The 13,846-nt window shown below is 45.1% G+C and overlaps 1 protein-coding gene across 1 annotated transcript in view; it reads left to right on the top strand.

The window, feature by feature from the left end:
* Nucleotides 1-12,994, top strand: part of LOC129834839 (very-long-chain (3R)-3-hydroxyacyl-CoA dehydratase-like) — a 32,926-nt gene extending 19,932 nt beyond the window's left edge. The window contains exons 9-11 of the mRNA XM_055900154.1: nt 6,829-6,935; nt 7,425-7,556; nt 9,992-12,994. Of these exons, the coding sequence (XP_055756129.1) occupies nt 6,829-6,935; nt 7,425-7,556; nt 9,992-10,068 (316 nt within the window). The 3' untranslated portion in view covers nt 10,069-12,994. The remainder of the gene's footprint in view (nt 1-6,828; nt 6,936-7,424; nt 7,557-9,991) is intronic.
* The last annotated feature ends 852 nt before the right edge of the window (nt 12,995-13,846 follow it).

Below are 13,846 nucleotides of genomic sequence, written 5' to 3'. Positions count from 1 at the left end.
TAGAGATCTACAGGTGTCTCTACCTCTATAGTCAATAGAGATCTACAGGTGACTCTACCTCTATAGTAGAGATCTACAGGTGACTCTACCTCTATAGTATAGTCAATAGAGATCTACAGGTGACTCTACCTCTATAGTAGAGATCTACAGGTGACTCTACCTCTATAGTATAGTCAATAGAGATCTACAGGTGACTCTACCTCTATAGTATAGTCAATAGAGATCTACAGGTGACTCTACCTCTATAGTATAGTCAGTAGAGATCTACAGGTGTCTCTACCTCTATAGTCAATAGAGATCTACAGGTGTCTCTACCTCTATAGTCAATAGAGATCTACAGGTGTCTCTACCTCTATAGTCAATAGAGATCTACAGGTGTCTCTACCTCTATAGTCAATAGAGATCTACAGGTGTCTCTACCTCTATAGTCAATAGAGATCTACAGGTGTCTCTACCTCTATAGTCAATAGAGATCTACAGGTGTCTCTACCTCTATAGTCAATAGAGATCTACAGGTGTCTCTACCTCTATAGTATAGTCAGTAGAGATCTACAGGTGACTCTACCTCTATAGTATAGTCAGTAGAGATCTACAGGTGTCTCTACCTCTATAGTCAGTAGAGATCTACAGGTGACTCTACCTCTATAGTATAGTCAGTAGAGATCTACAGGTGTCTCTACCTCTATAGTATAGTCAATAGAGATCTACAGGTGTCTCTACCTCTATAGTATAGTCAATAGAGATCTACAGGTGTCTCTACCTCTATAGTCAATAGAGATCTACAGGTGACTCTACCTCTATAGTCAATAGAGATCTACAGGTGTCTCTACCTCTATAGTCAATAGAGATCTACAGGTGTCTCTACCTCTATAGTCAATAGAGATCTACAGGTGTCTCTACCTCTATAGTCAATAGAGATCTACAGGTGACTCTACCTCTATAGTATAGTCAATAGAGATCTACAGGTGACTCTACCTCTATAGTATAGTCAATAGAGATCTACAGGTGACTCTACCTCTATAGTCAATAGAGATCTACAGGTGACTCTACCTCTATAGTCAGTAGAGATCTACAGGTGACTCTACCTCTATAGTATAGTCAATAGAGATCTACAGGTGACTCTACCTCTATAGTATAGTCAATAGAGATCTACAGGTGACTCTACCTCTATAGTCAATAGAGATCTACAGGTGACTCTACCTCTATAGTCAGTAGAGATCTACAGGTGTCTCTACCTCTATAGTATAGTCAGTAGAGATCTACAGGTGTCTCTACCTCTATAGTCAATAGAGATCTACAGGTGTCTCTACCTCTATAGTCAATAGAGATCTACAGGTGTCTCTACCTCTATAGTCAATAGAGATCTACAGGTGTCTCTACCTCTATAGTCAATAGAGATCTACAGGTGTCTCTACCTCTATAGTCAGTAGAGATCTACAGGTGTCTCTACCTCTATAGTATAGTCAGTAGAGATCTACAGGTGTCTCTACCTCTATAGTCAATAGAGATCTACAGGTGTCTCTACCTCTATAGTTAGTAGAGATCTACAGGTGACTCTACCTCTATAGTCAATAGAGATCTACAGGTGACTCTACCTCTATAGTATAGTCAGTAGAGATCTACAGGTGACTCTACCTCTATAGTATAGTCAATAGAGATCTACAGGTGTCTCTACCTCTATAGTCAATAGAGATCTACAGGTGTCTCTACCTCCATAGTCATTAGAGATCTACAGGTGACTACCTCTATAGTATAGTCAGTAGAGATCTACAGGTGACTCTACCTCTATAGTATAGTCAGTAGAGATCTACAGGTGACTCTACCTCTATAGTCAATAGAGATCTACAGGTGACTCTACCTCTATAGTCAATAGAGATCTACAGGTGACTCTACCTCTATAGTCAATAGAGATCTACAGGTGTCTCTACCTCTATAGTCAGTAGAGATCTACAGGTGACTCTACCTCTATAGTCAATAGAGATCTACAGGTGACTACCTCTATAGTCAATAGAGATCTACAGGTGACTCTACCTCTATAGTATAGTCAGTAGAGATCTACAGGTGTCTCTACCTCTATAGTCAATAGAGATCTACAGGTGACTCTACCTCTATAGTATAGTCAGTAGAGATCTACAGGTGTCTCTACCTCTATAGTCAATAGAGATCTACAGGTGACTACCTCTATAGTCAGTAGAGATCTACAGGTGTCTCTACTTCTAGAGTATAGTCAATAGAGATCTACAGGTGTCTCTACCTCTATAGTATAGTCAATAGAGATCTACAGGTGACTCTACCTCTATAGTCAATAGAGATCTACAGGTGACTCTACCTCTATAGTATAGTCAATAGAGATCTACAGGTGACTCTACCTCTATAGTCAATAGAGATCTACAGGTGTCTCTACCTCTATAGTATAGTCAGTAGAGATCTACAGGTGACTCTACCTCTATAGTATAGTCAGTAGAGATCTACAGGTGTCTCTACCTCTATAGTCAATAGAGATCTACAGGTGACTCTACCTCTATAGTCAGTAGAGATCTACAGGTGTCTCTACCTCTAGAGTATAGTCAGTAGAGATCTACAGGTGACTCTACCTCTATAGTCAGTAGAGATCTACAGGTGTCTCTACCTCTATAGTATAGTCAGTAGAGATCTATAGGTGTCTCTACCTCTATAGTATAGTCAATAGAGATCTACAGGTGACTCTACCTCTATAGTATAGTCAATAGAGATCTACAGGTGTCTCTACCTCTATAGTATAGTCAGTAGAGATCTACAGGTGACTCTACCTCTATAGTATAGTCAATAGAGCTCTACAGGTGACTCTACCTCTATAGTCAGTAGAGATCTACAGGTGTCTCTACCTCTGTAGTATAGTCAGTAGAGATCTACAGGTGACTCTACCTCTATAGTCAGTAGAGATCTACAGGTGACTCTACCTCTATAGTCAATAGAGATCTACAGGTGTCTCTACCTCTATAGTCAATAGAGATCTACAGGTGACTCTACCTCTATAGTATAGTCAGTAGAGATCTACAGGTGTCTCTACCTCTATAGTATAGTCAATAGAGATCTACAGGTGTCTCTACCTCTATAGTATAGTCAATAGAGATCTACAGGTGTCTCTACCTCTATAGTATAGTCAATAGAGATCTACAGGTGTCTCTACCTCTATAGTATAGTCAATAGAGATCTACAGGTGTCTCTACCTCTATAGTCAGTAGAGATCTACAGGTGACTCTACCTCTATAGTATAGTCAATAGAGATCTACAGGTGTCTCTACCTCTATAGTCAATAGAGCACCATAGACAGGTGACTCTACCTCAGTATAGCTCACATCCAGATAAATGCCAAAATAAAGGAAACACGACATAAAGTTGCTTCATTGCACCTTCTCATAGATTCTACAGGAGTCTGGAACTCTATTGGAGGGATTAGACACCGTTCTTCCACCAGAAAATTCCATCATGTGGTGTTTTGTTGATGGTGGTGGAAAACACTGTGTTAGGATCTGCAACAGAATCTCCCAGAAGTGTTCAATTGGGTTGAGATCTGGTGACTGAGACGGCCAGGGCATATGGTTTACATCGCTTTCACGGGCTTTCCATAACTCTTTTGTTATAACCTTAACTTTAGTCTCCTGACCTACTATCGAAGTATCGTAAAAAGAGTCGTCTGGTGTAAGAAATATGTGTAAGGAAATTGTCATCAATCAATCAAATGTATTTATAAAGCCCTTCTTACATCAGCTGATGTCACAAAGTGCTGTACAGAAACCCAGCACAAAACCCCAAACAGCAAGCAATGCAGGTGTAGAAACACGGTGGCTAGGAAAAACTCCCTAGAAAGGCAGAAACCTAGATAGGAACCAGGCTCTGAGGGGTGGCCAGTCCTCTTCTGGCTCTGCCGGGTGGAGATTATAACAGTACATTGTACTCTGGGTACTCGGCACCATTACTGCCATGATACCCGAACAACAAACATCTACAGGACTGTTTCTCCAGCGCAGACTGAAATATGTTCCAGGATTCAACCGATTACATTGAGGAGTTTACCACATCAGTCACCGACTGCAGTAATAAGTTAATCAACGATGTCATCCTCACAATGACCAAACAGACAGACACACAGACAGACACACACAGACACACATACATACATACCCCAACCAGAAGCCATGGGAAACATCCGCACTAAAGACTAGAGCTGCCGGTTTCAAGGAACGGGACACTAATCCGGACGCTCATAAGAAATCCCACTACGTCCTCCGACGAGCCATCAAACAGGCAAAGCGTCAATACAGGACTAAGATCAAATCCTACTACGCCGGCTCTGATGTGACACGGCTTGCAAACTATCACGGATTACAAAGGGGAAACCCAGCCGGGAGCTGCCCAGTGACATGAGCCTACCAGATGCACTAAATACCTTCTATGCTCGCTTCGAGGCAAGCAACACTGAACCATGCATGAGAGCACCAGTTGCTCCGGATGACTGTGTGATCTCGCTCTCTGTAGCTGATATGAGTAAGACCTTTAAACAGGTTAACATTCACAAAGTCACAGGGCCAGATGGATTACCAGGATGCGTCCTCAGAGTATGCTCTGATCAACTGGCAAGTGTCTTCACTGACATTTTTTCTTCTACTACTTTACTGCATTTATTGTCTACTTGACCAACTCCAATTTGCATACCGCTCCAACAGATCCACAGATGACACAATCTCAATTACACTCCACACTGCCTTCTCCCACCTGGATAAGAGGAACACATATGTGAGAATGTTGTTCATTGACTACAGCTCAGCGTTCAACACCATAGTGTCCTCCAAGCTCATCACTAAACTCAGGACCCTGGGACTAAACACCTCCCTCTGCAACTGGATCCTGGTCTTCCTGACGGGCCGCCCCCCCCCCCCCCCCCCCCAGGTGATGAGGGTAAGCAACGCTGACCCTCAACACAGGGGCCTCTCAGGGGTGCGTGCTTAGTCCCCTCCTGTACTCCCTGTTCACCCAAAACTGCGTGGCCGCGCACGACTCCAACACCGTCATTAAGTTTGCTGACAACACGACGGTGGTTGGCCTGATCAACAATGACGATGAGACAGCCTATAGGGAGGAGGTCAGCGTCCTGGCAGTGTGGTTCAAGGACAACAACCTTTCCCTCAACATCAGCAAGACAAAGGAGTAGATCGTGGACTACGGAAAACCCACGGCCAAGCATGCCCCCATCCACGACTGGGCTGTAGTGGAGCGGGTTGAGAGCTTCAACTTCCTCGGTGTCCACATCACTAAGGAATTGAAATGGTCCACACACAGTCGTTAAGAAGACACGACAACGCCTCTTCCCCCTCAGGATGCTGATAAGATTTGTCATGGGTCCTCAGATCCTCAAAATGTTCTACAGCTGCAGCATCTTGACTGTCTGCATCACCGCCTGGTATGGCAACTGCTTCGCATCCGACCGCAAGGCACTACAGAGGGTAGTAAGTATGGCCCAGTACATCACTGAGCTCCCTGCCATCCAGGACCTCTATACCAGGCGGTGTCAGAGGAAGGTACCAGGCGGTGTCAGAGGAAGGCCCTAACAATTGTCAAAGACTCAAGCCACACAAATGATAGACTGTTCTCTCTGCTCCCGCACGGCAAGCGATACCGATGCACCAAGTCTGGAACCAACAGGACCCTGAACAGCTTCTACCCCCCCAAAACATAAAACTACTAAATAGTTAGCCTGGGTAGCTATTGGTTAACTATTTAACTATCTGCATTGACCCTTTTTGCACTAACGTTTTTGACTCATCACATACACTGCTGTTACTGTTTTATCTATCCTGTTGCCTAGTTACTTTACCTATATCTACATATCTACCATGTGACAAATACGATTTGATCTACAGATCTTCATTTAACCATGAATGTGCCTTATATTACCAGCTGGTGAGACTAGTTGTTACCATGAATGGACATTATATTACCAGTTAGTGAGACTAGTTGTTACCATGAATGGACATTATATTACCAGTTAGTGAGACTAGTTGTAATCATGAATGGACATTATATTACCAGTTAGTGAGACTAGTTGTAATCATGAATGGACATTATATTACCAGTTAGTGAGACTAGTTGTAATCATGAATGGACATTATATTACCAGTTAGTGAGACTAGTTGTAATCATGAATGGACATTATATTACCAGTTAGTGAGACTAGTTGTAATCATGAATGGACATTATATTACCAGTTAGTGAGACTAGTTGTAATCATGAATGGACATTATATTACCAGTTAGTGAGACTAGTTGTAATCGTTTCGCAGGAACCCGTTCTACACGTTGACCTGCATTGTTTTGCAGCCGTCTCACTAGTGCTGTTAGTAGCAGCCTGTTGTTATATGCCTGATCTAATTGCTGACCTGCACTGTATTTCTCACTGCTTGTGATGCTAAATAAGCCTGTTGTTATATGCCTGATCTACTTGCTGACCTGCACTGTATTTCTCACTGCTTGTGATGCTAAATAAGCCTGTTGTTATATGCCTGATCTACTTGCTGGCCTGCACTGTATTTCTCACTGCTTGTGATGCTAAATAAGCCTGTTGTTATATGCCTGATCTACTTGCTGACCTGCACTGTATTTCTCACTGCTTGTGATGCTAAATAAGCCTGTTGTTATATGCCTGATCTACTTGCTGGCCTGCACTGTATTTCTCACTGCTTGTGATGCTAAATAAGCCTGTTGTTATATGCCTGATCTACTTGCTGGCCTGCACTGTATTTCTCACTGCTTGTGATGCTAAATAAGCCTGTTGTTTTGTTGTGTGTCCCAGGTATCCATTCTACATGCTGGCCTGCATCGACACAGACTGGAAGCTGCTGACCTGGCTCAGATACTCCATCTGGATGCCCCTCTACCCTCTGGGGGTCCTGGCAGAGGGTCAGTGGACCTGTCTCTCTCTCACACACACACACACACACACACACACACACACACACACACACACACACACACACACACACACACACACACCCCCCTCAGATACTCCATCTGGATGCCCCTCTACCCTCTGGGGGTGCTGGCAGAGGGTCAGTGGACCTGTCTCTCTCTCACACACACACACACACACACACACACACACACACACACCCCTCAGATACTCCATCTGGATGCCCCTCTACCCTCTGGGGGTGCTGGCAGAGGGTCAGTGGACCTGTCACACACACACACACACACACACACACACACACACACACACACACACCCACTCCTCAGAGAGCTCTATGCCTGCTATATTCACTTATTATGTAAATTGTATGAAAATAATAGTGGTATGATGTTTGTAGTCAAACAAGATATTACTTAGTTATTACCAAGATAATCAAGTGTTGCTGTGTATTACTGTCTGTCCTGTGTGTTCCCTCTTAGCTGTAGCTGTGATCCAGTCCCTGCCTATCTTCGATGAGACCCGTCTGTACAGCGTCCCTCTACCTACGGTCCTGGGCTCGTCCGTCAGCTTTTCCTTCACTCTGAAGATCTACCTGGTCCTCATGTTCCTCGGTCAGTTAGTCCCACTCTCTTACCCTACACCCTGACCCTACACCCTGACCCTACACCCTGACCCTACACCCTGACCCTACACCCTGACCCTACACCCTGACCCTACACCCTGACCCTACACCCTGACCCTACACCCTGACCCTACACCCTGACCCTACACCCTGACCCTACACTCTGACCCAACACTCTGACCCAACACTCTGACCCAACACTCTGACCCAACACTCTGACCCTACAGCCTGACCCTACAGCCTGACCCTACAGCCTGACCCTACAGCCTGACCCTACAGCCTGACCCTACACTCTGACCCTACACTCTGACCCTACACCCTGACCCTACACCCTGACCCTACACCCTGACCCTACACTCTGACCCTACACTCTGACCCTACACTCTGACCCTACACTCTGACCCTACACTCTGACCCTACACGCTGACCCTACACGCTGACCCTACACGCTGACCCTACACGCTGACCCTACACGCTGACCCTACACGCTGACCCTACACGCTGACCCTACACGCTGACCCTACACTCTGACCCTACACTCTGACCCTACACTCTGACCCTACACCCTGACCCTACACCCTGACCCTACACCCTGACCCTACACTCTGACCCTACACTCTGACTCTACACGCTGACCCTCTCTAACCCTCCACCCTCTCTCTAACCCTCTCTCTAACCCTCCTCTCTAACCCTCCTCTCTAACCCTCCTCTCTAACCCTCCTCTCTAACCCTCCTCTCTAACCCTCCTCTCTAACCCTCTCTCTAACCCTCTCTCTAACCCTCCTCTCTAACCCTCTCTCTAACCCTCTCTCTAACCCTCTCTCTAACCCTCCTCTCTAACCCTCTCTCTAACCCTCCACCCTCTCTCTAACCCTCTCTCTAAACCTCCACCCTAACCCTTCTCTCTAACCCTTCTCTCTAACCCTTCTCTCTAACCCTCTCTCTAACCCTCCACCCTCTCTCTAAACCCTCTCTCTAACCCTCTCTCTAACCCTCCTCTCTAACCCTCCTCTCTAACCCTCTCTATGACCCTCCACCCTCCAGCTGTATCTATCTGTCATGTTTAACCCTCTCTAACCCTCCACCCTAACCCTCTCTCTGACCCTCCACCCTCCAGCTGTATCTATCTGTCATGTTTAACCCTCTCTAACCCTCCACCCTAACCCTCTCTCTGACCCTCCACCCTCCAGCTGTATCTATCTGTCATGTTTAACCCTCTCTAACCCTCCACCCTAACCCTCTCTCTGACCCTCCAGCTGTATCTATCTGTCATGTTTAACCCTCTCTAACCCTCCACCCTAACCCTCTCTCTAACCCTCCACCCTAACCTCCTCTCCAACCCCCTCTCTAACCCTCCACACTAACCTCCTCTCTAACCCTCTCTCTAACCCTCTCTCTGACCCTCCACTCTAACCCTCTCTCTAACCCTCTCTCTGACCCTCCACCCTAACCCTTCTCTCTAACCCTCTCTCTAACCCTCCACCCTAACCTCCTCTCCAACCCCCTCTCTAACCCTCCACCCTAACCTTCTCTCCAACCCTCCTCTCTAACTCTTCTCTCTAACCCTCTCTCTGACCCTCCAGCTGTATCTATCTGTCATGTTTCAGGATCAGTTAATGACACTAAGGGAGAAACATACACTTTGTCACATCGCTAACAAACCTGACTACACCCTGACCCTACACGCTAACAAACCTGACTACACCCTGACCCTACACGCTAACAAACCTGACTACACCCTGACCCTACACGCTAACAAACCTGACTACACCCTGACCCTACACGCTAACAAACCTGACTACACCCTGACCCTACACGCTAACAAACCTGACTACACCCTGACCCTACACGCTAACAAACCTGACTACACCCTGACCCTACACGCTAACAAACCTGACTACACCCTGACCCTACACGCTAACAAACCTGACTACACCCTGACCCTACACGCTAACAAACCTGACTACACCCTGACCCTACACGCTAACAAACCTGACTACACCCTGACCCTACACGCTAACAAACCTGACTACACCCTGACCCTACACGCTAACAAACCTGACTACACCCTGACCCTACACGCTAACAAACCTGACTACACCCTGACCCTACACGCTAACAAACCTGACTACACCCTGACCCTACACGCTAACAAACCTGACTACACCCTGACCCTACACGCTAACAAACCTGACTACACCCTGACCCTACACGCTAACAAACCTGACTACACCCTGACCCTACACGCTAACAAACCTGACTACACCCTGACCCTACACGCTAACAAACCTGGGTCAAAATCCCATTTGTTTTCTTACAGTATCTTTGCTTGGACTTGACTTTTCTGGCATGCCAAGTGGATGGAGTTTGCCCTTAACATATTTTAAATTATAAAAAGTTGTGTGTTTTTTTTTTTCTTCCCAGGCCTGTTCATCAACTTCCGCCACCTGTTTCGCCAGAGGAGGAGACGAATGCGCTCCAGGAAGAGGAAAATGAACTAACGGATAGAAAGACAAACCTCACGATCTTTCCAGTCTCACTGCTGGTTGCCTTTTCACCTATCTCCTCTCTCCTCACCTTACACCTCTCATCTGTCCTCCCTCCCCTCTCCTCTGTCCTTTCTCTCCTCTCCTCTCCTCTCTCCTTACACCTCTCTCGTCTCTCCTCCCTCCCCTCTCTGTCCTGTCTCTTCTCTCCTCCACTGATAAACAACCAACCACATCCTCCTCTTCTCCTTTTCCTGTGGAGGTACCTCCTCTAACAGACACACTCATCTTCCTCACCCAGTCTGTCCATCAGAGGTACCTCCTCTAACAGACACTCATCTTCCTCACCCAGTCTGTCCATCAGAGGTACCTCCTCTAACACAAACACTCATCTTCCTCACCCAGTCTGTCCATCAGAGGTACCTCCTCTAACAGACACACTCATCTTCCTCACCCAGTCCGTCCATCAGAGGTACCTCCTCTAACACAAACACTCATCTTCCTCACCCAGTCCGTCCATCAGAGGTACCTCCTCTAACACAAACACTCATCTTCCTCACCCAGTCCGTCCATCAGAGGTACCTCCTCTAACAGACACTCATCTTCCTCACCCAGTCTGTCCATCAGAGGTACCTCCTCTAACAGACACTCATCTTCCTCACCCAGTCTGTCCATCAGAGGTACCTCCTCTAACAGACACTCATCTTCCTCACCCAGTCTGTCCATCAGAGGTACCTCCTCTAACAGACACACTCATCTTCCTCACCCAGTCTGTCCATCAGAGGTACCTCCTCTAACACAAACACTCATCTTCCTCACCCAGTCCGTCCATCAGAGGTACCTCCTCTAACAGACACACTCATCTTCCTCACCCAGTCTGTTCATCAGAGGTACCTCCTCTAACAGACACTCATCTTCCTCACCCAGTCTGTCCATCAGAGGTACCTCCTCTAAGAGACACACTCATCTTCCTCACCCAGTCTGTCCATCAGAGGTACCTCCTCTAACACAAACACTCATCTTCCTCACCCAGTCCGTCCATCAGAGGTACCTCCTCTAACAGACACTCATCTTCCTCACCCAGTCCGTCCATCAGAGGTACCTCCTCTAACAGACACACTCATCTTCCTCACCCAGTCTGTCCATCAGAGGTACCTCCTCTAACACAAACACTCATCTTCCTCACCCAGTCCGTCCATCAGAGGTACCTCCTCTAACAGACACTCATCTTCCTCACCCAGTCTGTCCATCAGAGGTACCTCCTCTAACAGACACTCATCTTCCTCACCCAGTCCGTCCATCAGAGGTACCTCCTCTAACAGACACACTCATCTTCCTCACCCAGTCTGTCCATCAGAGGTACCTCCTCTAACAGACACACTCATCTTCCTCACCCAGTCCGTCCATCAGAGGTACCTCCTCTAACAGACACTCATCTTCCTCACCCAGTCTGTCCATCAGAGGTACTTCCTCTAACAGACACTCGTCTTCCTCACCCAGTCTGTCCATCAGAGGTACCTCCTCTAACAGACACTCATCTTCCTCACCCAGTCTGTCCATCAGAGGTACCTCCTCTAACAAACACTCATCTTCCTCACCCAGTCTGTCCATCAGAGGTACCTCCTCTAACAAACACTCATCTTCCTCACCCAGTCTGTCCATCAGAGGTACCTCCTCTAACACAAACACTCATCTTCCTCACCCAGTCTGTCCATCAGAGGTACCTCCTCTAACACAAACAAGTGCATTCAATTCATACCCTCTTTCTGATTTATATCCATGTCGTACTGTTAGTATTGACAGATACATGTCATACTGTACTGTTAGTATTGAAGGAGCCGTACTATAAACGGTTCTAGCGTCTCTTGGCCAGACTAAACAACGTATGTATTTTCTGAACACCATTTTGCAGCTACTGTAATCCTCATAATGGACCTGCCTTCACTTTGAATTCAGGAAGTGAAATGAAAACTTGTTTTGTTATAAGTTGTTTTTTAAAGGCCCAGTGCATCAGAAATATACATTTATATATATTTCCACACTGTGAGGTTGGAATAACACTGTGAAATTGTGAACATTATCAAAATGTCCTTTTAGTGTAAGAGTTGTTTGAAAAGACTGACATTTCAGCCTGTTTTGGCAGGATGGAGTTATGGCCTTCCACGGTGACATCACTATGGGGTGAATTAGTTAATAGACCAATAAGAAAGAGAGTTCTAAACCCCTCTGCCAATAACAGCACATTTTCAGTTTTCCCCTCCCCACTCAGACCACTCCCCAAACAGACCTAGCTAAATTGTTGCTTGAGAAATTGCCTGTTGTTAAGAATCTACTTTTTGTTTATTTTTGACCATTTTAATTAAAATCACAGTAAGCTACTTAATTGTTACCCAGAAATGATTTGATATTGACATAAAACACCTGCATTGGACATTCTTTATTTTAAATATTGCTTTATTCCTAAATGAACTTTTGTATGCCAACAGTGTTTCTCATGCAGTATAGAATCAAGCTGCATTCTGGGATGTAAAGCTACTGTTATTCTCCAGTGATGTTATAGTCCCCAAGATATCTTCTCATGCAGTATAGAATCAAGCTGCATTCTGGGATGTAAAGCTACTGTTATTCTCCAGTGATGTTATAGTCCCCAAGATAGCATGATGGAGATAGTAGATATCGTTGCTGTGTTGTTCAAAGGCTCACTGATCTGTGTCTGATGACATGGTTAGAGTTGCGTCCCGACTCTCCACACTTCCTGTCATCAAAACAGACAAAGAGAACCAGTCAGAGCCCAGAACCTCAGGGAAATGGACGTTGTTAGAGAATTAAGGGAAGATGATTACTGTCTGGAATCATGTGTTTTATTAAAAGGTTTTGAATGGTTGAAGGATAAATTATAATGTGTGATATTATAATAACTAATAAAGTTGTGTGAAATAAAGTGAATGTCTAGTTATTTATGAAAGAGCAAAAAAAACTTTATAGGTGTCCTTTATCTCCTCATAATAACCCCTTTATATAGGTGTCCTTTATCTCCTCATAATAACCCCTTTATATAGATGTCCTTTATGTACTCATAATAACCCCTTTATATAGGTGTCCTTTATCTCCTCATAATAACCCCTTTATATACACTACCATTAAAAAGTTTGGGGTCACTTAGAAATATCTTGTTTTTGAAAGAAAAGCACATTTTTTGTCCATTAAAACAACCTCAAATTGATTGGAAATACAGTGTAGACATTGTTAATGTTGTAAATGACTATTGTAGCTGTAAATGGAATATCAACATAGGTGTACAGAGGCCCATTATCAGCAACCATCACTCCTGTGTTCCAATGGCACGTTGTTAGCTAATACAAGTTTATCATTTTAAAAGGCTAATTGATCATTAGAAAACCCTTCTGCAATTATGTTAGTACAGCTGAAAACTTGTCCTGATTAAAGAAGCAATAAAACTGTCCTTCTTTAGACTAGTTGAGTATCTGGAGCATCAGCATTTGTGGGTTTGATTACAGGCTCAAAATGTCCAGAAACAAATAACTTTCTTCTGAAACTCGTCAGTCTATTCTTGTTTTGAGAAATGAAGGCTATTCCATGTGAGAAATTTCCAAGAAACTGAAGATCTCGTACAACGCTGTGTACTACTCCCTTCACAGAACAGCGCAAACTGGCTCTAACCAGAATAGAAAGAGGAGTGGGAGGCCCCAGTGCACAACTGAGCAAGAGGACAAGTACATTAGAGTGTCTAGTTTGAGAAACCAACACCTCACAAGGCCTCAACTGGCAGCTT

This window comes from Salvelinus fontinalis, chromosome 35 (assembly GCF_029448725.1).
Source record: "Salvelinus fontinalis isolate EN_2023a chromosome 35, ASM2944872v1, whole genome shotgun sequence".
NCBI lineage: Eukaryota > Metazoa > Chordata > Actinopteri > Salmoniformes > Salmonidae > Salvelinus > Salvelinus fontinalis.
Note: the sequence above shows the minus strand (reverse complement) of the source record. Positions and strands in the feature narration are given on the sequence as shown.